Source organism: Caloenas nicobarica, chromosome 4 (assembly GCF_036013445.1).
Source record: "Caloenas nicobarica isolate bCalNic1 chromosome 4, bCalNic1.hap1, whole genome shotgun sequence".
NCBI lineage: Eukaryota > Metazoa > Chordata > Aves > Columbiformes > Columbidae > Caloenas > Caloenas nicobarica.
In genome coordinates, this window is record NC_088248.1 from 70,257,125 (window position 1) to 70,283,653 (window position 26,529).

At 38.6% G+C, this 26,529-nt stretch overlaps 1 protein-coding gene across 1 annotated transcript in view; it reads left to right on the top strand.

Moving 5' to 3' along the window:
- Window positions 1-23,911, top strand: part of POLN (DNA polymerase nu) — a 99,499-nt gene extending 75,588 nt beyond the window's left edge. Inside the window, exons 22-24 of the mRNA XM_065634469.1 lie at window positions 11,462-11,529; window positions 20,867-20,928; window positions 23,843-23,911. Of these exons, the coding sequence (XP_065490541.1) occupies window positions 11,462-11,529; window positions 20,867-20,928; window positions 23,843-23,911 (199 nt within the window). The remainder of the gene's footprint in view (window positions 1-11,461; window positions 11,530-20,866; window positions 20,929-23,842) is intronic.
- Window positions 23,912-26,529: the final 2,618 nt, after the last annotated feature.

Consider the following 26,529-nt stretch of genomic DNA (forward strand, 5'->3'; position numbering starts at 1 on the left):
ATGGCTACACCAGCCATCAGCGACGTACACTGCTCACCCTTCTTTTCACAGAATCACAGAATCATAGAATTGTTTAGGTTGGAAAAGACCTTTAAGACCACCAAGTCCAACTGTAAACCCAACACTGCCAAGTCCACCACTAAGCCATGTCCCTAAGCATCACATCTACACGTCTTTTAAACATCTCCAGGGATGGTGACTCAACCACTTCCCTGGACAGACTGTTCCAATGTCTGACAACCCTTTGGTGAAGAAATTTTCTATAATATCCAATCTAAAATTGGATAAAAAAATCCGATTCCTATCATAAATTTCACAGCTAGGAAAGACCAAGACTGCAAGGATGTCTGAAAGAGGCAGATGGTTTTAAACTGGAATTTTGAACTTCTGCCAGCCATTAACAACTGGATGGCTTTGCTAAAGGAGAACCTTTTAATAGTCACTAATGGCTCCTTGCTGTAATATTTAGTAGGTACTTACAGGGCAGGCTTGTCAGAAAAGCACAATCAATGCCTTTATAAATTCTGTGAACACTCACCTGTTTGGACGGTGGCTCAGGCATTTGAAAGCATCGCTGTGGTCTTGCCAAAAGAGTACAGGACTGCAACTTGAAAATTTGTGTTTCCACTTGTCAGCCAGGTGACATGCAGTTAGTTATTTTTTCAGTGGTCTGTTTCTTGATTTTCTTATCAGTCAAATCAGATTAATGATCCTAACATCCCTTTTAAAGCTCTTTGAAAAATATCATTAAAAAGAAGTGTATACATAATTGGTGCTGTTGTTGTAACAGTAGGAAGGCACAGTAGCTCTTCCAAAGTGAGAAATATAATCGGTCTCCTATTATCATCACATCAGATCATATTCATTCAAAAGATAGCACACTACTATCTTTTCTTCTATCTTCACCCCCTTGTAAGAATTTTCTTTCCTATTAGGACTTCTAATTTTGGAAACAGGGTTTTCACTTTGAGCAGCATTATCAAAGAGAAATATCTTTTATACATGCTTTAGAAGTGATTATGAACCCCACATTTACACTGGGAGACAGTATCCTATATGGCCTCGCCAAGCAGTGGCTAACGCTCAACATTTTGTCTTCCTTACTTTGGAAATTAAAAAAAAAAAAAGTAAATTCTAGATAAGGTCTTACAGTTTTTAGTGTTAGTTTGCAGGTATGTTTGCAGCCTTCTCCACTGACAGCACTGCGTTCGTTTTGCTTACGCTGTAAGGTGTTCAGCTGTGAGCAAGCTCTGACCCAGCAGCATGAAGCTTCATTTTTGTATGACTAGTACATTTCCAGTTATCGTTTGTGTAAATGATATTGCATTTGGAAGTCAGGGAAAGGTAATAAAGTCACATTTTCATAATGCTTCATTGGAGAGGCCCTCTTGACGAAACAGTGTATTCCACTGTGCCTGATCAATGGCTGTTCTGTCAACTAGCAGTCTCGTTTTTCTCTTTGTCTTTCTTCATCTTTTAATTCAAATGCCAGCCTAGCAACTTATGCTGTTGACAATAAAATGTCAATCAGTTACTCGGAAATAGTTTTACAGAAATGGATAAAAGCAGCATTAAATGTAATATGTATTATAAGGAACTGATATTAGCATGGGTTAGCTACTGGCCTCAGTGTTAACATCTCTGCATTTCATGTGGCATTGACGAGTAATCAAAATTATTTCTTCAGACTTCTTCTGTATTACCCAGATCTTTGTTAAGATGCTGTTCTGTCACTGATGGCCAAGTTGCTTATTGAAAATTGTGCTGCTGACATAAATTATTCAAGTGCCAGCTTTTACCTGTCCGATGCAATTCACAGAACCTCCACACAACGTTACCTGCAGGCAGATGATAGCAAAGAAACTGAGATCAAGGCACACAGTAGCAGCTGCAAGAAAGATTTATGGAATGGATGAGAGTGGAAAGGTGCTCGGTGATCTCAGATGGACAATTGTTGTTATTTGCAGTGTTTAACACATCGTGGCAGTGGCAGAATGCATAGAAACTTGGTAAGAAAGAAGGATGCTGGCAGATTGTGGGAGAATTGCTGCCTGTAGCAATTCTCGCAAAAATTATCACTTTGTAAGCTGAAGGTGCACTGGTGTCACCTCAGTTCTACCTGGCGCTGCATGGACTCCTCAGAAAGTCATTGAAGATGATAATATCCCAACAACATGCAAATGAAATTTAAGAAGTCTGCAGAACTATTGAGTAATTTGGTGTGAATCCAGCAATTGTGCTTTCTCACCAGTTTATTGTTCCTTCAGCCCTGGACCTGTGCCACAAACACACAGCTTTGCCCCTCAGCATGTCCAGAGCCCAGTTAAAGAGACAGGTTCAGCAATGGGCCAGATCAACATGAATGACCTGAAAAGGAGAAGTCACCTGCAAATAAGAGGACAAGGCATGGTCTAATTTTTTTTGGTCTCAGCTGCTTTTCAATAACAGTGGATGTTGGAGGTTTTGTATGTCTTCCTCAAGGAACAAACACTTTAACCAGCCTAATGATTTTCTGAGCTGGTGGACTGTAAATTCAGCTCACTTCTTCACAGATCACTAAATTAGTAAGAAACAGCTCTAATCATCCCAGGAACAAGCGTTGCGTTGTGTGACCTGGATTTTTTTCAGATACAAATCACATGATGAATCATAAATGATTCGTTTATTGGAAGTAGCTTCGGTTTTAGTTAGACACAAGAACCTAGAGGCATTTTTATAAAGTGTGTAGGGATTCAAGCATTGGTACTTTATTGACTACTTATAATTTCTCAGATTCATACAAAAGTACAGACTAACCAAACCAACTTCTTCGTTCCATCATAGCTTAACCAAATACATTCAGTAAACCACTTAGTGATACTGCCATGTGTGATGATTTTCTTTAATTCTGGGCAGATATTTTATGTCCCCTATATCTGTTTCTTCAGAAATTAAAGAATTGTTTTTAATCCCGTTTCTTCTGTAGCAGTTATCCAGGCTTTTCAAGTAAATGCTTATTGCTCTGATACTCTGCCCAGAATTCCCAGTATATGGTTGCAGATCTGCTCTAAAGGATTAACTCTAGCAAGGCTGTCAGTTTTATCCTTATCCTAATACTGGAGAAATAGAATCACAAGGAAAAGATAAAAGCTTTGGATTCTGCTTGAGAGGAGAATAAGATTTTTGTTTCACAGACACGGGCTGTTGTTTCAGTAGCAGGAGGAAACATCTCATATCAAATTGCTGTGTCAGAAATCACTGTGAGCTCTCCAGAGCTGCTGTCGCCATCCAGTGTGTAGCTCTTCACTTCCCAAAGTGGCCAAATAACCTTGAATTTCTAGGTGTGCTGTGACTTAGCAAAATCCTTTATTTCCTCGAGCATACAAAGCTGTATTTTGCATGTATCCACAAGATGCTGAAATGTTACGTGAACACTTCATGCACTGTGAGCCAAAACAAGTCAGAATGATTTATTCTTTACAGAAAGAGCTAGGGATATTTAATATGCTTAAATATCACAGCCAAAAAGAACATTCATGATGTAGCATGTTTTTCAGTGTTCCTTTATATATGTCCTTCAACACAAATAAATCATTTTAGTTTATAAAAACCTTTTGTAGGTCACCTTTTAGAATGGTATGTTTTAAAACATTTCGGGTACATGCAAAAATTCTCTTCCCTCTAATTAAACATCCGTCCAGCTTCCTGCTCTTCCTGATGTAGCTGCCGAGAAAACAAATTTCGTAGGTTAGCTGAATTTTTGTAGTAAAAATGCTAAGGAAACACTGAGGGAAGTAGATTAAATTTAATGCAGGTCACATCTATGCAGGCATGATCTATCTTAAGCTGTAGCTTTTATACTACCACATTAGAAATCCTTATAAATGTAGCTTCAAAAGAAACTTGAAAAAAATCTACAAAACATTACAAAATTATCTTAACCTTGTTCCATAGTTACATGACAACTTCATAGGCATTCCTTCTGCTGGAATCTGTGTACTTCTGTTGGGAAACTATGATGCAATTAAATAACAGGTAGTATTAGTAGTATCAAAAAAGTTTTAAAAAATACAGTTTTACTGTAGGAAAAACAGAGATTTCTAAGAAGAACTGCATCCAACATCCATCCATTTGGCCAGTAGCAGCTGCTTCAGGAGGAAGGTGTAAGATTTGGAGTAGGGTGTTCTGTCTGTCTGCAGATTTGCATCTTGCTCTGATTGCGGGGGTGAGTCTAAGGTCTGAAACAGAAGATTTAAAAGTCCTTCCCCAAAATCATGTATGTCATCATTTCTAAATTTTCTTGAAATCCACACAAGTGTTTGTTACATGGCAATGTGTGTCCTTGCATGCCTTGTAAACCAATATTTTGTTTTATTGAATATGAATTTATTAAGTATGAATTTCTCAAATTTTAAAGTCATTAACTTCTTGTTTTTCAGTTACAAAACATAAACCATATTTCTATTTATTATTATATAAACTTTTTTCATATTCCTCCATTTATCTGATTTCAAAATATCTTATTCATTTTGTCTTTTTTCCTAACAACTTAACAGCTTTTATGCTCTTTTGCGAATTTTTTAAAAGTTTTAGGCACATTTTTTTAAAACTTTTAACCAAGCTTTTAACCATGCACTGTCCTATCTGCAATTTTGAAGACTCTCATTATGCATTTAGAGGTTCAGATTCAAAATGAAAAAATGTGATGTTACTAGCTGGGTGATTATTTTATTCATCAAAGAAGGCGATAACATAGGATAGCAGACAAGGATAATATTTGGAATATAAAGTATCATACTGTTTTATCAGAAAACATTATTAATTTCAATGATCAGGGACACAGTGCTTTTTTAAATAAGAAGAAAACCATGTGTGAATAGAAAACGACTGATTTTTTTTAAAGTATTTCTAAATGTCTATTGTGCTACCAAGTGACCATTAATACCCTTTTAAATTAGTGTGCTTTTAGTAATTTTTAAAACGCTTATACATTTTTATTGTACCTATAAAAAACTTAACTATTAACATTGTCTTATGCTCTTAAATAATGCATTGTAGGTTGTTTTTTTTTTAACTAGAATTTTTACTCAAACAAATAAGCTACGATGGATTTCAAGTAACTCATATTTTTTGCTCCTTCTCCAAAGAGAATCCTTTGGCTTGGGAAATCTATTGTTCAGTTATAATTTCATTCTCAGGATGTCTTCAAACTAGAAATAAAATGTGTAATTTTTCATGGAGATTTTACACTCGAGTACTCTAGCTCAGAGTCAGACAATCTGATGGTGCCACACCAATTTTTTTTCTGAAGGTGTAGAGCTAACCCACAGGAAACATTTTAAACTCTTTTAATCTGGGCTCCTCAGCCTAGTTCTTAGTCCGAACAATCTGACCTTAATTCCTTATTATGCATGACAATTAGACCCTCTTATTTGAGGTTTTCCCACTTACCCAATTTTAAATCTTCGTTTAATTGATTTTCTATTTAAACTCTTAAACCAGCCAGCTGCATGTACTATGTGTGCTCCTCTCAGGTATGCTTTAAGAAATATACTTAGCACCTTACACCTAGCCTTAGCCTCATTCCCTTCGTTCGTGCTGCCTGGCTTAGTTAGACCTCCCATGGGAGGGTCAGGGGCTGCGGTGGGGGAGGTGAATAGAGACAGGAATTGAGGCTGAGGTGAGTTTTGAGTGGTCTGGAGCTGGCAAGTGGTTTGGAATAGGATAGGATAGGATAGGATAGGATAGGATAGGATAGGATAGGATAGGATAGGATAGGATAGAGCGGAATGGAATGGAATGGAATATATTTGCCTGCTGCGAAACGATGGAGTAAATTAACCTGCAATTAATCTGAAGGACTTCATCAGGGGTTTCTATTTTGTATTATCATTGTGCAGACCAGTCTGGAAAACTGGACCATATTATGCTTTGGATGTGTTGTTAACAGCAGTAAAAATTTCCATTGTGATATAAAAATGTGCGACAAAAATGTACGATGGGCTATTCTCTCTGTCTAGCTTTAAGTGTCTAACGTAGGTAGCTGTACTAGGAGGTGGTACCCCCACAAATTCCCTGCAATAGAGATGGGGTTTCTCCAGATGTCAATTCAGAACCTCTAAGTCAGAGCCTAACTTGGCCCCTGACTATAGAAGGAGCATGAATTTAATTAGTTTGAGCATCTTTCAGCATATCGCAGTGGCCTGAAACACCACACATTGCTGTTAAAAAAACCAGCTTCTGAGAGAGACTAATATGAGTTAAAAAAACCAGCTTCTGAGAGAGACTAATATGACGATAGTGTCTTTTGTCCCCCTATCTTACACTGGCCTCTTCTACAGGATATTCCTACAATAGAGCCTGCAGCACATCATGCCACAGCACTTTCATTTGCAGTTTAGACAAAATGTTGTTTCCTTTCATGGTAAAGAAATTCAATTGCTCGCCAATAACGTAATAGCTGTTTTGTTGAAGTTATTTCAGTAGTGTACTTATTTCTTGGCAACGCATTTGAAGTAGTCATGGAAAAACTTGCGATTCCTTACTTTTCGAACAGAGAGATCCAGATCCGGAATATATTGCTTTACAGTAACAAACAAAATCCTCACCTGGTTTTAGACAAATTGGCCTGGTATTAGGAAAAAAATATACTGTAAGGAGGCATATCCTCATAAATGGAACATTATGAAAAAAATCTCTTGATGATAGTTTAAATTGCTTTGGCATATATCAAGTCAATAGTGAGATTATGATACAGTAACGATAACTGGGTGGATCTGTTGAAGGCTTGAGAAGTTTAGTCTCTGTGTTGTTTCATAGGGAACTGGATGAATGATGAATGTAGTATTGAAGAGAATAAAATAGATTTTCCTTTTAATATTCTATCATGCAGCATATTGGTTTAAGAAGGATATTGTGTGTTGAGCACGGTGTGGCAGTTGCACTTCTCCCCCCACGCCCTGAGAACTGGTGTGGCAGTTGCACATCCCCCTCTCAGAACTGGGGCCTTCAGTGGGGCAGCTGACGGCTCTTTGGGGAGACCCAGAGTCGGTGGGCAGAGTCGTCAGCAGAGGAGGGGCCAAAAGCGCCCACAGCCCAGAGAAGCCAAGAAGCTTCTGGAATGCCCACACCCAGATCTGAACAGACTATAAATGGGGTTCCCGCCGGAGGCCCCCTTTGTGTGGTCTCCTCGGAGATGTGGGTCTGCCGTGCTGCCGGAGTCCCTCCCCTTAGGCGGAGACGCTGTCTAAGGTAACCTCCCGGGATGGGGAGCGCCTCACCTCTGCGTGTAGGTGAGTGACAAATTACTGAATATATGCTTTAATAATTCCTTGCATAGCAGGCAAGTGTAAGTCCTTGCTGGAACAAGCAAGTGTCTACCTCTTATGGGTAAACGGGGCAGAGAGGGCTTTGGCTTTGTTCTCTTGTGAGTGCGTGTATGCACACTGTGGATCTTCATTATTGTTATTTCGCTGCACCCCAAATAATCTCCTAACCTGATACCCAAACCTATATCTTATCGGAGTGCTAACTAATTGTATAAACCCCATTTCTAACCAGTTTATTTGTGGTATTTTCCGGCCAGAATAAAGTTTGATTTGGACCTTGTTGTCCGCCTAAACTTATTTTGGGGTGCCTCCATGACACACAGTAAACTGGTGACAAAAGCCATGTTCAGACTGGCAATCACAGAAATACTTCTGCATTTGAAGGTGCCGGTTGTAGCAGTGTCTCTGCTCCAGGCCACAGTCATACTCAGGCACAGGTCATGTTTTTCAGTTACAGAAATCATGTGTGTACTCATCAAAAATGATGCTTAACCTGGAGACAACCAAGAAAACAGTTAATAAAATATGAGCTTGTAAATCAAAGGCATTCTTTTCATCTGTAGAACAACAAAAAGACTACTCTCTGCCTGGTTTGCAGTCTCTAATTTAGCAAGAGGTAACAAGAGAAGCTTGCTATTTCAGTATTCCTTCAAAGCGAAGATGATTCAATTAAGCTATTAAGCAAAAGTCTAGGGATTTTTTCAAACTTCTTTCACTCAAGATGTGCAATGGGTAGGTGTGTGCATGCACCGAAATGGTGAAAGCTATGAATTTTGAATATATAAATTGCTTTGATTTTTCTTTCATCTGTATTGATGTCAAATTGAATGCTTCCTTCTCTGCAACAGCGTATTGCGTGTCAGTGTTATTACTCTAACCACCCTGAACAAATACAGGTGGCCTTGTACTATAAACCTGCAAGGGTAGAATCTATGAAGTAGATGTGAGATGGATAAGAAAAAGGAGATAAAATATCATTTAAAAAATCCAACTTGTTTGATGAACATTAAGGAGGAAATAGTGTATACTATTCCACTTTGCAGCATCAAGCTAGGAAAGTATGTTTCACATTAATTAAAACTTATGTACTATATTTCATTTGAAAATAGAAGTGTATTTGAAATACTCTTTTCTAGATCTCACATTTCTGAGATAAATATCCTCCCTGTTTTCTATTTGAAAGTGCATTGCTTAGCAGGAGAGTAACAGAGCTAGAAAAAGAACCAGCAATGCCCAGCTGGAGAACCAGCTGCAATAGCTGTGCTGCTTACAGAAGGTGAACTGGAGCATGTGGAGTTGGGTCAAGCCTGTGGTGCTGCCCAGACAGAAATGTTGAGTTTGGTTCACGTTGCTTCCACAGGTTTTCTGACTCAGCGCTGATCTCTGGGCCAGCCCTGCTCCTCCTGAGCTTGGTTTTACTTCTAGTGTGGAGATGAGGTGATTGGTTGATCCAGCGCTGACTGGTTTTGAAAATGCAGTCATTTTTCCACCATGTCTAAATCACAGAATCACAGAATCACAGAATGTTAGGGATTGGAAGGGACCTCGAAAGATCATCTAGTCCAATCCCCCTGCCAGAGCAGGAACACCCAGGTGAGGTTACACAGGAAGGCGTCCAGGCGGGTTTTGAATGTCTCCAGAGAAGGAGAATCCACAACCTCCCTGGGCAGCCTGTTCCAATGTTCCGTCACCCTCACTGAGAAGAAGTTTCTTCTCAAATTTAAGTGGAACCTCTTGTGTTCCAGTTTGAACCCATTACCCCTTGTCTTACTGTTGGTTGTCACCGAGAAGAGCCTGGCTCCATCCTCGTGACACCCACCCTTTATATATTTATAAACATTAATGAGGTCGCCCCTCAGTCTCCTCTTCTCCAAGCTAAAGAGCCCCAGCTCCCTCAGCCTTTCCTCATAAGGGAGATGCTCCACTCCATCATCTTCGTGGCTGCGCTGGACTCTCTCCAGCAGTTCCCTGTCCTTCTGGAACTGAGGGGCCCAGAACTGGACACAATATTCCAGATGAGGTCTCACCAGGGCAGAGTAGAGGGGAAGGAGAACCTCTCTCGACCTACTAACCACCCCCCTTCTAATACACCCCAGGATGCCATTGGCCTTCTTGGCCACAAGGGCACAGTGCTGGCTCATTGTCATCCTGCTGTCCACCAGGACCCCCAGGTCCCTTTCCCCTACACTGCTCTCTAATAGGTCATTCCCCAACCTGTACTGGAACCTGGGGTTGTTCCTGCCCAGATGCAAGACTCTACATTTCCCCTTGTTATATTTCATTAAATTTTTCCCCGCCCAACTCTCTAGCCTGTCCAGATCTCGCTGGATGGCAGCACAGCCCTCTGGCGTGTCAGCCACTCCTCCCAGCTTGGTGTCATCAGCAAACTTGCTGACAGTGCACTCAATTCCCTCATCCAAGTCATTGATGAATATATTGAATAGTATTGGTCCCAGAACTGACCCTTGAGGCACTCCACTAGATACAGGCCTCCAGATAAATCCTGATAAATTTGTGATAAAATTTTTAATTTCTATTGTAAGTTCTTCTAACAAAGGACTTTTCCTTACCAAATATTCACAATATATGCTGTTCTAATTGTGACTGAAGGCATGAGATACTACTCTGGTACAAATAATAACCAGTCTGTCACATTTTTATTGATCAGTGCAATCATTTTCACTTATTCCAATGATTCACAGTATATTCAGAGGTGTTAATGTTTGTAGTTCTTTCTGATTTATATCTTTTTACGTGCCATTTCAATGATTATGACGAATTTCTTGCTTTAATTAGTTTACTTGCATTGGGAATTATAACTTTTCATATAACTGTATTCTCTTGCTACAGATGATCCTGGTCTTTTCATCTGTTTCTTTTTTGTATCCTGTGTCCCAATTACCTATTAGAAATACGTTAATCTGTTTCACTCTGCTTCTGACTGTGTTGTGACTAATAATTTAAGATCTATTATTAGAGCTCACCACACTGTTACTCAATGTCACATTGTAATTTAAGGCAGTGTGAAACTATCTTAGGATATTTTTCTGAAAGCTGTGAAAAGTTATAAGTACTAACCATATTGATGTTTCAGCCGTTTGTAAAGAATTATTTACTTGAATAACTGCTAGGTATTAAAAAAAGTCTACAATGGGCATTAAATTAAGTTTTATATACAAATTGCAAAGCAATTTGGAAATAGGTGGTACAGTGTCATGACAGGCTCCCAGCTACAGTGATTAAAGAAGTAATAAAATAAACCTAGTAGAAATAGAGTCTGATCAGACATACAGTATTTTTCCTTGCTGAGTAAGAACTACACTCAAAGATTATAAGTGTTAGATTATTTTGCTGTGGACTTGATTCAATCAAATACATTTATTATTTCCATTGTGGAAGTACTTTTGCACCCAAACCAACAGTTTAGGGTCCCATTCCTCTAAGCACTGAACAATTAAGTCACGTCCATATGCAAGAGGCATGTTGATATAGAACGAATACAAAGAGCAAAACAAAGCAGCAATATGAATTCATCACAAACCAGCTCTAACGGAAGGGCTCAGGTGTGTGGAGCTGCGTGGGTTCGGGATGTTGCTGCTTCCAGCTGTACGCTCTGTTCTTAGGAAGGCAGCAGATCCCATTGTGTCTCTGTGCCTACGTTTTCCTTCTTCAACCCACTTGTTTCTCAGTGTGAGGACACCTGCTTTGTACTTAAGTGAAAAGATTATTTCCTGGAAAGGAGAGTAAGCCAAGTACTCCTAGGATTGACCTAACTTGCATTAGTAAAACTGCCCATTTGCAACCACATTTATTCCAGCTCAACCTAAGAAAAACGAGCTATGTTAACAAAACACAGCCTGTCTCTATAATTTCTTGCAATTTTCTGCAAATTTGCTTTAAGCAATACCTTGTCACATCATCAAATCCCTCAATTACATTTATAAGCTGGCAAGCACAGTTTTGGTTTACAACCATGGCTTTTGTGTTTTCAGACTATGTGGGGTGGCAATCCTTTCAATTCCATTGATGAATTTTTCATATTCTTAGGGTCTTTATTTTCACTTTAACACATCCATTGTGCATGTTGATGATATGAATGGAAAGCAGTGTTAGAAGTTTCTTGAATGTTATCTAAAATCTCTAAAATTTTCCAGGTTAATTGCCCAGCTTCATGACGAGTTGTTGTTTGAAGTAGAAGATTCTCAAATTCAGGAATTTTCAGGTAAATGCCATCTCTCTCTTTTCTCCCCTACCTCGTTTTTCCCCCTATAACCTGTGATTTCGCAGAGAATAAAGAATTAGAGTAACGAGAAGCAGCACATTGATTCTTATGATTAAGAAAATGTATACTAAGCAGATTTTCCTGAATGTTTTCCACCACAGGCTCTTACATAGATTAAATGTGCTATACTCCTCATGTGGAGTTCATCAACATGCTTCTTTGTATTTAGTTTTCTTATCAAGATTCCCTCATCCAATGTGTGAGTCCTGTAAAGCTAAATAATAATACTTTCTCCAAGATTTCAAAGGGTTTTAGAAGAAAATAAATGACCTTAAAAAGAATGGCTTGGAAAGTAACTTCCTAAATACATATGGTTGGGGCCTGTTACATAAAGAAGTATGAAATTCTTAATGTAAGAATATAATGTACTGTAATTTCTAAGTTAGTTTAATTTTTTTTTTGTACTAAGAAAACTTGATGACAGAACTTTCAAGGTTAAGGGTTAGTAAAATTTCCTGCCTACATTTTTATCCTCTCACTTGACTTACTTCCAGACACTATCTCCTAAGCCAGAATTTGTCTCAGCATCTGGTACAAATTTAGCTAGCAAACGAGGACACATAGGAGACGGTTGGGTCTCTTTATCAGTAAGTAGTGGATTTATTCCAGAAGGCACCAAACATCTATTCACAATCTTTGGCCTCGTTTGAATCTCAACAATACCTTTGGCTAAAACAATGAGCATAATGTTGCAATATTTTAAATGAACCAAACCAAGAAATATCTTCTATTATAACCTAAGCATCTAAAAAAAAATTCATTTCGCCTTCCTGCGTTGCATTCATTTAAACAGTACAATTTGGTCCATTAGTCTCTCTTCATCACTGATCCCTCTTGTGAGTATTAGTTCATAATGAGAACATTAAACCTCCATCTAATCAAAACAGAGAACCTGGGAAATGTTTGAGTTCAATATATTAGGGGCATCGTAATGAATTAGGTTAATATATTAACATTTGACCTCTCAATACAGGAGTTCAAATCTGGTTTAAATTAAAAAAATCACACAATTTATCAGAGATTGCAATATCTACTCATAAAAGGCTGATGTCTAAAAGCGCCATAGTTTCAGAGTTAGAAAGTATTGTATATTGAATGAGATCTGTAAGACAGCATAGAAGGATTTTTATTATCTTATTTTACTTAATTTGCATTACGTATTAAGCTAATATTATACCCCAAAGACAAAAATCATTCATGGTTGCTTGTACATACAGAAAATCACAGATTCTGTCCTCATCAGATCAAATTCTGGTCTCTGTTACTGATATGAATTTGTAGTAAATTCAGCAAAATCAATACTTTCCCAGTATAATGGAAAAAACCTCTATCCATCATATGAATAGTAGTAATACATTGTCTCACTATAGAAACATGGTGACTAGAGGCTCTTTTCTGAAAACACAAAGAGTCCAGTTCAAATACTGAAGTTGTGTTTGCTCTGCACACCACAGTGTAAGCAGTTCGCACACCTCCACGTGGAGCTGCAGCCTGCAGAGCAAGTGTACCTGGAAATGCCCTGTTTGGCTTCCACGCTACCACCATGTCATTGAAGTTGCTGAGATGGCCTTTAGAAAATGGACCTGGGCAGTCTAGAGTCTGAGACACCTTGGAAATTGTTGTTGCGCTTAATATCAGCCGCCAAGCTCGAGTGTTCAAGATGGAAGTTTGTTTCATTCTGCTGTTTGAAGATTGATATTTAGGTTTGTCTCTACTTCACCCAAAGAGGCAAAGAAAAAAAAAAAAAAAGAAAATCCCGCATCACAGTAACTTTCAGATATAGTCACCTGTCTCAAATGAGAGGAGTGATAAATTGTCTTTTCCTTAACACCAAAGACCAACCTAAGACGTTCGTTTCCTTCTTCGTTTGTTCGTTCTTTCATTTCCTTCCCCTTTATTCTTCACTGGTGAGGCCACACCTGGAGTTCTGCAGCCAGTTCTGGGCTCCCCAGTACAAGAGAGACTTGGACATAGTGGAGAGAGGGAAGGCTGAGAGAGCTGGGGCTGTTCAGCCTGGAGAAGAGATGACTGAGGTGGATTTTGTTAATGCATATACATACCTGAAGCGGGGGGACATAGAGGACGGAGCCAGGATCTTTCCAGTGGTGCCCAATGACAGGACCAGCACAATGGGCACAAACTCAAACACGGGAGGTTCCCTCAGAACATCAGGAAACACTTTTTCACTGTGAGGGTAACCGAGCACCGGCACAGGTTGCCCAGAGATAGTGTGGAGTCTCCATCCTTGGAGATATTCAAAAACCATCTGGACATGGTCCTGGACAACTCGTTCTAGACGTCCCTGTTTGAGCAGGGGGGTTGGACCAGGTGGCCTCCAGAGGTCCCTTCCAACCTCAACCAGTCTGTGATTCTGTGCTTTGTGAATAATTCTACTACTGGTAAAAGAACTAATCCAAGTCATCTTAGAAGTGACTGAAGATTGCTCTTCCTTCCGTGTCATTAACAAGGATTTCGCTTGATCTGAATAGGCAGAGAAAGGGCACGTCTGCATCAGCGTGTAACCTCCAGTCAGGAGTAGGACGATGAGGCACATCTCCCTATTGTCCCTAGTCCGTGGTGCGAACAGTTTTGGTTCACATCACGGAGCAGTCTGAGAGCAGTTGACCTAGATTCCTTTCAGATAAAACTAAATAGGAAGACACTTTTCTCCTAATCTTTTCCAATTATTTCAGGAGCTGCTAACTGAGGTAACAAATTAGGTATGTGAGTTTTAAACCAAAGAAGAAATGTCAGTAGGAGGTGTACTCCTAATTCACTTCAGTGCTTGAAAGTCCAAATATGGGTTTCATCTCTTTACCCAAAATTCTTTCTCTCTTTTTTTTTTAAAGTCCTTACTCTTCTTACTTTTATGTGCAGATATTCTTTAGCTGTCAGCTTTGTCTTTACATATTTAATGAGGTTTTGTCCATTCAGAAACTTTAAATTGCAGAATCCGCAGACTTGCAAATTCCAGCCTGCAGCTTAATGATCCAGAGAGAAATCTCAGTTGTACAGTCACAAAGCTCAGTAAAGGGAAAGACGTGGACTTAAAGCTGAAGAGTGCTGTTTGGTGGCACTAATGGGCTGCAGGTCAGTGCTGTGTTGGGCGCCTGCTTTTAGTATGATCCAACGAGCACGGGCCTACTATTCAGCGGGTTTGCATTCTGATTCCAGTCATGCTTCTGATCTACTTTTTCAGGAAAGCAACAGAAAATATATGTCTCCGTTTTTTTATTTGTGTAATGGACATAAAGGTAGATAGTATTATTTCAATTAGATCGTAGTGCAGTAAGTAAGTAAGCAAGCCTTCTCAGCAGCATTTACCTTATGGAAGTGCCTCTTTTGTATTGTTTTACATGATTAAAATATCTGTTTGCTTCTAAGACTCTTCTGAGTGGTGGTTGAGAATTGCCACAAGGCAATCATAATACTGGTGCTTTCTCTATTCCTGCTTAGGATTTCATAGGTCACAATAAGGATTTTCAGTACATTTCAGTGTACAGAAATCTAATTTATAGTACACCTAATAATCGTTGCCCAACAGATAATTTTGAATCTTTTGAATCTGATAAACAAGAGGCAAGCAATATGTGTTATTTTCTTCTAACATCTACTTTTGCACAAAATTCTGCATGTGACTTAAGTAAGGGGTTACCTGTATTTTGGAAGAATATCTGCTTCAAACAGAATCCATCACCCAGCTTTATAGCATGCATACAGTTCACTCTGAATGAACAAGTTAAAAAAAACCATTTATAACAAGGCTTTGAGTATCCAAACCTTGACATACTTTGAAATACAATAAAGCACATACTACTCTGAACTGTGTGATTTTCAACAAAGATATGACATGTTATTTGCCTCAATTCTCTGTTTTGGGCAAGAAGAGGACAGCAAAGAGCTTTTTAAAAATCCTCATTTTCTATTAGAGGGTGTCTGGAAAGATCAAATCAAAACATTTGGCAGAAATTGGTTTGGTTTTGGCAGAAGACTCTCAGCTTTACTGTCAATAATCTACCTGGTTTCTAGCCAGCTTGCCTGTTTGGCTTCCTCACATCCTGAGCTCCCCAGCAACCCAGGAAGCAGAAAGGCAGATGATATTTTGGGAATGCCAAAATCTGGGCTCTTGGATCCGTGAGGACTCAGCATCTCTGAGTTCTGAAGCCTGTGTCATCAGGTAGACAGACTGTCCCCACATTGAACTGGTGTCTGTCTCGGGAGGAATTGCAGAAGCCAATTTTTCATTTTGTGAAGTCCATTTCTAAGACTACCTCTCCATACTCTATTTGGAATGCCTCTTCGCCCTTGGATTATTCTGAATACATTACTGCTAAAAGGGAGAATACACTTTGGGGTGAAGAAATGCAGAATAATTTCTTTTTACAGTACAGGGATACCTGTAGTTGCAACGATGAGATCTGACTCCTGATGTGTATTCCATATGTACCTGGTGGCTTTGAAAGGTGAACTTTGCCACTGGTGGTTACTGCGGATTGTTCCTTGTCACTATGCTTGCTTAATTGCATCCATTAGTGAGAGGCATAATTAAGTGAGAGACACTTGCTACTCGAAATAACATATTTTTGTAGAAATACGTGTATTCCAGTACTTTGTGTTAGACCATTCAATATCACAGTACATTAGGACAATTTTTAAAAGTGGACCTTTTTTTAGAACTCATTTAGAATCACATATTATTGATAGAATTAAAGAAGTTAATTTCTGCATCTGTTCTTGTATTTGGTACATATAAAACATACAGTTTTAAACATTTTTCTCTGATATTCTTCCAGGTATAAAATATTTCAGCTGAAATACTTAACACTCAACCAACCAAACATCAGAATAAACTAAGCCTATTAAAATTATTACTACCTAAATAACAAAATGTTAGATTTTTTTTTTTTTTAATCTGCCAATATAAATTTTTGGCTCCTGTACAAGTTCCATGAAATTTCATTTTATTCTGCTACAATTTCCCCCTTACTGGGTACTGAGGCAGCTGCATTAAGAAGTGCACATGTTCAAAAGGGGACTCAAGTAACAGAAGAACAAAAGAATGAACTGGCTATCACAAGTTAGTGGCATTTTCTGTGCTCTGAGCTGCCTTTTTCTGACTTGAAAAACACTGGTGCATAAACTAAAGATGCCTCCAGATAGCTTTAAGTTTGCAAAAATCCCTGTTCCGTAGATCATATGTCTGTCCAGCTTTGACATGTTTCTGGAGTCATAATTTCATAGGTGAATGAGCTTGAAAAATGTCTTCAGTTTGACAGGGACAAATAAGCTTTTGTTCCACAGCAGGCATGCGTGCCTTTTCTTTGCTCCTATTCACAACACTTGCAATAAGCACATTTATTCTGGCCAGTAGCAAAAAAATCTAATATATGTTAGAATATAGGTTAAAATTTTGGTTCCTCTATGATCTCTTCACTTTGTTGTTATCATTTTTTTTATATGTAATATTTTAACATGACATACTTAGCACTCACAGAACACTCCAAGATGAGCATAATCAACAATTCCCATAATTGCTGACTATGGGTTTTGAGAGTAAGTTGCAAAGGTTGAGAGAACAGCATTTTACAGATGCCATTGCAGTGTATGGCTGGCTGCAAAGGAACATTTTAAAATTAATAATTTATGTGCCCTAGATATGCTAGATTCTTGACTAAACAGAAATAATCATTACCTCAAAAGCCTCCAATCTAAATCTTAGAAAAGAAACAAATAAGGGTTGTAGAGACAGATCTATTTAAACATTGCAGTCACTTTTGTTAGTGACCACACTGTATAATGCGTATGAGATAAAGAAGATACAGTTGTATCTGCCTGGATTGTTTATTTTGAGCCTTGTGAGAGAGGAGAGTTATCAAGGAGATTTGAGAGAGTAGTGGGAGAATCCGATACAGGACTAAAGGGGACCTCTCCTGCGATTCCATACCACCATGCCATATGGTCTCTTTTATAAAAGATCATCTCCATATGAAAAACTACTCCCACTGGGAGACTGTTCCAGAATTTCATCTCTCCATAATCTAGAACTTTAAATTTCCAGCCAAAGTGTATTCAGCCAGTTTACCTATTTATTTTTGTGCAAAAATCGTCATTTAGTTTAAATGCTTCCTACTTCACTGTTTACTCACTTAGCAGACTACTGAACAGGAGTGGTAATCCAGCTGCTTTTTCTTGATATTTTTGTTACCATTATATATTTATTACTTAATTCAAAATCCATTTTCTAAAATACATGTAGGCATTTTTTTGATACTTCCAACGGTATAATATCAAAAGGCTGAAATACAGGCAAAACAACTTCAGATTGCTTGCAATGAACGGTTTTACTATGCCACCCACTAAACTCTGGGAAGTGATGCAGAAGTCAGTGTGACATGAGAAAGAGAACAGGGAGCCCAACTGACACAGAAAGAAAAAAAAAAAGAAGAAAATAGACCAAACCCATGGAGACTTTTTAATGGATTGTCAAAGTGAATGAGGCACCATTAGGTTTGTTCACTGATGTGGCCACTTTAATCTGTGCTGTCTGAAATTCCGAGCAGTTAAGGATGCAGCAGAGTTCTGATTGTGCCAGATGCCTTACAGCGAAAACTGTGTGAACCAACAGAAAGGTGTTGCAATCATCACTGCCGTCATGAATCCCCTTTTGGAGACAACAGTTACATGGGAGAGAACTACTCCAATTCAGAGGTCTGGAGAACTGGTCTAACTCAGTGCATATGCAGCCAGCACCTTTTGTCACACCACTCACATCTTTCAACCCATGAATCGATGCCACTGACTCATGCTCCATCTTTTGTTGTCCTTTAGAGCTCTTTTTGTCAAAGAGACCTATTCCTCCCATTGCCCTGGTGATCTCTTGCTCTTTATTTGTCTAACAGCTCAAAAAATGTTAAGTTGCACAGAGCTGAGTGTGTCTTTAGGTTCTTCACAAGTGCTTTGGTGGAACATACAGGGCTGAGGGATCCTGCATGAGAAGTGCAGGATCCAGATGTTACGCTCTCACAACAGCTGTGTGCAGTCATAGCCTGGTAGGGAGCTTACCAAGGGAAAAAATGTTTACCTGGGGGTGACTGGGGATGCACTCAGCCTTCTGAAGCCAGGCCACCCGGTCAGAGTGTCTCAACATCTGCTGCGTTCCCAGAACTGGCAACGTGTTTAAATTCAGAGCGGGCTTCTCAAGACAGAGACGGTCCTACACGCCTCTATTAATAGCTGTGCTGACTTGGACTGAATCTTAAATGGATAATTATTTAGGCCAGCACTTCCCGTTTCACAGTCTGTTATGTTTGTTTCTGCTCTCCAAAAACCATTCTGCATCCTACACTGGACCATAAACTGCCTCAAATCTAACGTGAATACTGTGTTCAGTTTTGGCCCCTGCTGGACAAAAAAGAGGTGGGCAGGCTGGAGAGGGTTCAGGGAAGGGCCACAAAGATGATCAAAGGACTGGGAAGCCGTATGAGGAAAGGCTGAGAGAAGTGGTCTTGTTCAGCCCTGATAAAAGAAGGCTTAGAGGAGACCTCATCACATTTTGCAGTATTTAAGGGGTGGCTACCAAGAAGATGGAGACTCCCTTTTTACAAGAAGTCACATGGAAAAGACGAGGGGTAATGGGTACAAATTACTCCTAGGGAGATTCCAATTGGACAGAAGAGGGAAATTTTTCACTCTGAAAACAATCAGCCATTGGAATCATCTCCCCAGAGAGGTGGTGGATTCCCCAGCATTGGACACTTGTAATGCTCAGCTGGCCAGGCTGCTGGGCCATCTTGTCTAGACTGTGCTTTTGCCAAGAAAGGTTGGAGCAGACGATCCTTGTGGTCCCTCCCAACCTGGTATTCTATGATTCTATGAAGCAAATAGAAGGGGTATCTGTACATAGATGTGTCAACAAATGTCTCTATTTCCTCAGCCTTGGCACTGCAGCTGCTGATCTTTTGAGTTGCTGCATAATTCGGCCTTCATGAAAAATCTTATGACAGCTCATTAGCACGCAAGTCTGAGTGAGCCAGCACGCTCTGAGCACCCCACTGCTGTTCAGGCAGAAGCTGGTTATCATCGTTACTGTCAAGCCCACCTCAGTGTCACAGATGTGAAACAAAACATTAACATACTATTCTTCATTGCCGACATCGTTAGAAGATTCAGCCGCAGCCAGAGCAATAACCACGCGCAGCTTCCTAGAGTTCTTGTTGCTCCTTTGCATCTAACCTCAGCTGCAAAAGGACCACAGTGTGCATTGAGGGATAAGTTCAAAGAATGCTTCAGAGTCATTGTGTGGGTTTTAGTCGAGCAGTTATCACCACGTATTGCATGCCCTGAGATTTCTCAATTCTCTGAGGCACATGGCGACAAATTATCTAGTCAGCCATCCTGAGCAATGGAGGTTGCTCAATAACTTTTGCTCTGGGGCTGCCTGGTACTTCTATTTCACTTTCACTAGCCAAAAGTTACTTCTTTTTTAAAAGCCATTTATCCGTTGGATCTCTCTTTAATTTTTATTAGAACCATATTGTGTTGCAGCAGCAATCTTTGTCAAGCTAAACACTAATTGGCATGACCAAGGATGACAAATCTGGTCCCAGATGATTGATTTGGAACAATTATAGATGCATTTTCACAGTAATAGTGAGCATAGCGTTATGACGTGATGAGTTGTTAAGTTACACAAATCATACTAAAGTTTAATTGTTTACATTCTTGATAGCTCCACTATTCCACAGGGAAGATTTTTTTTTTTTTTTTTTTTTTTAAATTTGGCCCAGATCTTTTTACTTGGAGAATAAGATATTTTAGGTAGTTCGGACTTCTACTATTTTTTTCCTTCTTTTTTTTTTTTTTTTTTTTTTTAATAGGTTGAGTTTTATGGCCGCAAAAGAATATTAAAAGATATAAAGTGTCCCCAAGCATATAGTTAAGAGTAATGAACTCGAAAACTGGGAAATACGGCACTCAAGACATCCCGTACATTTATAAATATATTAGTGCTGCACTTCAGTATTTATGAGATATATAAGTTAAATAACTCTCCCAATTTCACCCTAAAATTCAATTTAAAATAAGGAATTGAACCTTCCACAAAAGATAAAATTTAACTTAAAAAAAAGTCTGAAAATATGGTAGATGGTTACTTTTTTTTTTCCTAATGTAGATATGCAGATATTATATAACAGGATATAAAGCATGTGATTTTTAGTTCTGTGTAGCGATTCTAACATGGAAAATAAAGCTGTGGGTTTTCAAATTTACCTTACAGCACTGGTAAAAAGAACAATGGAGTCCTTGCAGCAAACCACAGCCTTGGAAGTGCCACTAAAGGTAGAGACAATTCTGAATTTCCATTACTATCTCAGGCATACTTAGTTTTGTATGTTACTGTCATCATATTAAGAGTCTAGAGACAGCTATTTTGCCTTTCACTTCAGTAGTTTCATTTTGATAGTTGCGGGTAATTGCTTTTTTTAAATTACTGTAAAAATTCTAAAGGAAAATAACCAAAAGTAACTCAACCTCCGTTTTGGAAAGTATGATTGTCGTCTACTCTTTGTCTTAGCAATGCCCTGTGATAATTTCAAAATCCATTTTGTTTATTGCCATGAAATTTCTGTTGGGTGTGGTAGAGTGAGAAATATGTGTCTTTAATAGGCTTTCTAAATATTCCAGGCATTCATTACTGCTGAAAAATTATTGCAAAAGATCTTTCTTCAGTAATTTTCACTTAGAAAATGGGTCTTTTTAACATTTTTGTGTGGATACCTAACATATAAGGCAGACAAAATCATTGGTCGCTGTTTAAAATATAGGATATCATCTACGCGAACACTATCTGTAAAAACTGAGTAGATAGCTGCACAGCTATTGGATCTATCTGTTGTATCTCATTGTAATTATTTTATAAAATAATCACATTTTTCTCTGTACGGGAATAGTATCCTTTACTGCTAGCCTACTGCTCGGCTTTTGCTGCTTAACAAAGGACTGTCGTTCCTGGGAGTCCCTGAACTGATTAAGTGAGTGAGCAACAAGCCCAAGGGGTTCCGGTTTCCTGAGAAATGGAGTATTTGGTGTTGCCAGGTCACTCACTCAGCACTACTGCCGAACAAGATTCAGGGACAGAAAAATGTTTATTCTATTTGTTTCAGAAATGGTTACAACATACAGACTTGCTCTAATGGAAACGGTTGAAAAAGAAAACTACTGGATAATTTCTGTCTTATATTTCTTCCTCCAGATCTTCTGTCTCTATTTCAGTATTTCAGCCACATGTGAGGCTTTCTCTGGAGGTCTTGCAGTTGCAGATTTCTGGGTCCTTATGGAGCCTGTCTGTCCCACAAGAGCTGAGAGAGGGGAACGAGGGGTGTCTGAGATCTAAATTACTCTTTCTCCTTCCCACACTGGAAACCGCCGCCCTTGCTTTTCACTTAACCATTGTAAGAGCTTGCACCCCTGTTTATCAGATTTGATCAAGTGAGACCTTTTGGCCATGCTGGGGTTACACATTTCTTGCACTGATACTCCCAAGTTTTATAAACTGCGTTTCTATAGGCTGCTTACATTGAACACCTGTGCTTTCCTTGCTTTTGTTACAAATGCCTTGAAGGAAAGAAGCAGGACTGTTTTTCAAGGTGTACTATATCTAAATATTTCTAATGACAGTATTAGACACCTGGCACTCATGCTGCTGTAAAGTTCATTAAAATAATTAAATATGGTATTACTGATAATATATAAAGTGAGTGACAACGCCGTAGTCCTTCCTTGATAGTTGTAGGAGACTTTTTGGCAACTTAGTCAGAGACAACATAATTCAGACTTTGCCTCAGGAAGTCATTGCTGTGAAATAAAATATGGACAGTTTAATAGTTTTCCGAGAAAGACAAGTGTATACAAGGTTAATGAGAGCATTCATAGTTACATGGGCAGAATAGAATTTTAGGGTTATATGTTTCAGACTAACCACTAACTGGCAGAAGGTTTTAATGTCCTATGAACGAAACGGGACACACCATCTTAGAACACAGTTTCTTCCACCTCTGTCTGAGGAGTCAGCTCATGCTGACAAATTCATCTCGACGATGAATTCAATGTGTTGTTCCTATGAGAATAGCAAGTCTCTGTTAAATGACAACTACATTTTAATAGGTGAAAAGAAACTCGGACACTAGGGAGGTGTCTGGGAGTTTGAAAGATTGGGACTTTTCAATAGTCAGTAAAAGTATTTGGAGGAACATGTTTTATTACCCTTGTTTTTTCTCTTCTTCTTGAGCAAATTACTGTGGGAGTCATGACATACTTTTACTCCTACTGCACATTAAACTACATGTGTCATGAAGATATTTCATCTTTCTCTGAAGCATCATGAATGGATTGATGGCAGAGGCCAGATAGAAAACATAAGTACCAACAGCTTGATCTTAGAGAAGATGTTGAAAGTGATCTTTTAAAAAAAAACACCTGTATTTTTGTTCATGTTGTTTACCCTTCTATACAGTAAGAATATGTCTTCTAGGATTAGAGATGTTGAAGATGAAAAGATTTTTGTGAAATGCTCCTGCTCTCCTTCAGCACACATGCTTCAACTAAATATGTATTATGTGCTCTGTTAATAAAAATATTATTTTTTAATACGGAGGAAAAGTGTCGCTAAAGTAGAGCACATATATAGTCTTAATGGGGAGAGACTTCTTTTTCTTCTTTGAGGAAAAAGATGTTTTATCTTTGAAGTAGTTTTTTTTCCAAAATGTAGTCCTTGCTAATGAGGCAGCTTTCATGTCAGAAAATTTACTCTGTAACAGAACACCAGTAACTGCAAACCAAACTGAAGTAAAACAAAAACAACAGCAAAAATACTCCAGACCTGGAAAAGTGGATGGTAAAAAAACTCCCCCTAGTATCTCTATGCATTACTGACAAAGTTGCTCATTATAAACACTCTGATTTTGTGGCTCTTCTGAAAAGCATAATAAAATTAATTTTGCTTCAGCATTTCCTTGCAATTCAGTAACATGTATCTGCAATTTCAAAACTGAAAGTTAGTCTTGATTGTTAAGGTATTTTAATCAAAATTGTAGAGATAAATAAGCATTAATAGATATGAAGAACATTTCATATTGGATAGGCATGTAATTTAGAGCAGTACCAACATCCAAAGGGAAAAGCAAAAATAGTAATCTTGCTGTATATGATGTGTTTGTTTAAATTTTCTTTTTTTTTTTTTTTTCTTTTCTGACAGGTTCCCTTGAAAGTGATTCTTACCACTGGGAAATCATGGGGGTGTATGACAGAATTGCAGGAGATGTAAAGCAGCCATCGGGGATGTTTTTCGGTGCCGTACACCTCATTGGCCTGTGCTGATTCCTCGCTGAATCACTAGGCAACAGCGCTGCTGGATCTTTCATAAGCACCTAATACTCTGCATGTGAATTTTTTTACTTCATTTTGTCTGTAGCCCTGGGCAACAGCAGTGAGATAAAACTGGTTTTTACCAGTTCATTGTGTTTCCTTTAGCCAAGGTAACCAGCAGGGAGCTGCTTTTGTTCAGAGCTAAATTACTACATGTAAGAAATGAAGCAAGACAATATTAACCCTTTGGGAACGCGACAAATATATTTGAGTTATATGGATGTTTAGACTTTAACGTTAAATATTTTGTGAAGTGCCGGTGTAAAAATACTTCTAATCTGGCATTAGAAAGATGCTATTTGAACTGCAACAGCAAGTGCTTAACTGTTGTGTTCAGCTTATTTTATAATTTGTGAGTAGAAGGCAGCTGCTTTGTCTGCATCACATATTAAATGTCATGTTCCACAGACTTAGCAAAAGAGTTCTTTGGAAGAGTTTCCACCTTAATTTCTATTTAGGATTTTGGAGCAAAACAGATGAACAAAACTGGATGCCTAAATACATTAAAAATAACCAGATTGTTGTCAAATTAATTAATTTCAAAATAAATTTTTATACTGTAGCCTTAGCATACTTTAGAGGGAGTATTATGGTTTTGTCTAATCTACTATTTTTGTTACTGATGTTACACTAAATATTGTTTATATAAATTTTAGGATTCAGCCTTATACTTTTTAGGATTTAGGCTCCTACTTTAATGTTAGGATTTGTTATTGATATTTTGGTTTTCTGTAGAGTTTATTCTTTAAATGAGTTTGTTTCATAACTTTACTGGTTGCCAAATTTTGCCTCTGTGCTTGTGGAATATGAAACTGTCCTCAAAGTCTACTAGTTATTTAGAAGTTGAAGTCAAGCACAAAACTTCTAAAAGGTGCTCAGTATCTTTCAGCACTAGACCTCAAGTGATCGAAGAAATATAATTTAAATTTTAAAAGTGTATAGTTACAGAGATTTTGCAGCAGTTTGAATTTGTATCATTAAAGATTTTGCATTACGCTTAAAGGCATTAAATTATTAAACGTTGTTTTCTTATGTTGCATATTAATCGTATGCTACCTGTCAGCTGAAGTGAGTCAGTTGTTTCTAAAAATTGCTTCTTATGGTTATAAAATTAGCAGCGGTCATGTCAGCAAAGTCTGAACCTTCTACACATCAGCTGGGGCTCAGCCCTTGGTTGGCTGTTCATGGCTGTGACACTGCGCCGGGTTGTGTGAGCAGAGGGTCTTGTTCCAAACAGAGAAGAGATAGCATGAATTTTCTTCTGCTTTTTGCTGTTTTTCAAGCTTTTTGTGTTTGCAGTGGCACTGAATAAGGGTGAAATGTTCTATTCTGTCATCCACTCCACTCCTTTTGAAGACCTGCTGTTTTCAGGAGGGCCGTACTAGTTAAGCTTTGCTTCTCTAAGGCTGCATTTCTAACCTTACTACTTTATTAAAGAAATCGACCCTTTTTGTACATTTCCCAGCTGATTTCTGCCTTGCGTGTGTTTCTTAGGATGCATACTTTCAAACGAGGTAGATAGTAAATAGCATCTGCTAAACCGTGAATTACAAATACTGGGACATGTTCTCTGATTTTTTGGTTCTGTTTTCCTTGGATAACCAGGTGAGTATCTAATCTTCACTATCTGCCCTGTGTTACTGTGTTCAGGTATAGATTTTTGAGGATTATTAGATTTCTCAGACCTCACTGAAGTGCTTTGGCTTCAAAGTTCCTCAGCTTTTAACTCATAAGATCCCAGAAACTGAGAAGAGTGCTGAGTCTTTAGGACAACGTCTTTTACTTCCTAATCCATTCCCACTGCCTTCCATGCTGTATGGCAATATGGGTTTTGGAAACTGTTGTATTTTTTCAAATTGTGGAATTGCAGAAGTATGTATCTCTTTAGCATGGCAGTCATTTCCTCACACAAGCTGCCTGAGGGTAGCGTTTGCCGTTCATTTCACAACAAGGTCCTTGGATGAGGCATCAGTTTTACCACACTTGTGTGCTGATCTATATATAACTATAAAATCAGGGCAGTGCAGTTTTTCCAAACCTAGGCAAGCTACCCTGAATCTAAAGAGCTATTATAGGGAAGCTTGGCCAGTCCTGACCACAAATTTCCTCCCAAATAAATGCAAGTGAAAATATTCTGTATTTGATGACCGCCAGGAATTCCTTTTGGATGGCACAATAATTTCACACAAGAGAACTCAAGACCTTTATTATAATAAATGGCCACCTTTTCAGGTTCTCTTGGTTCTGTGTGAAAGAGACTGTAAAATATGGGTAGGCTGGAGCAGGAACAATCATAAGAGCCCTTTTCAATCCTTAAAACTCTCAATTTGATCTCTCAAATTATTCCGTTTTTCTCACAACATATGAAGGGGTAGTGGGAGAGCAAGAAACAAAACTTCTGTTTGAAGAGCACAACCCTACAAAAATATTGATCAATGAGTGTGGGAGATCACAGAAGAGATGGGGACGGGCGAAGAGCTGGCTCTGCTTAGCTTCTGTTTAGTGGGCAGAAATTTC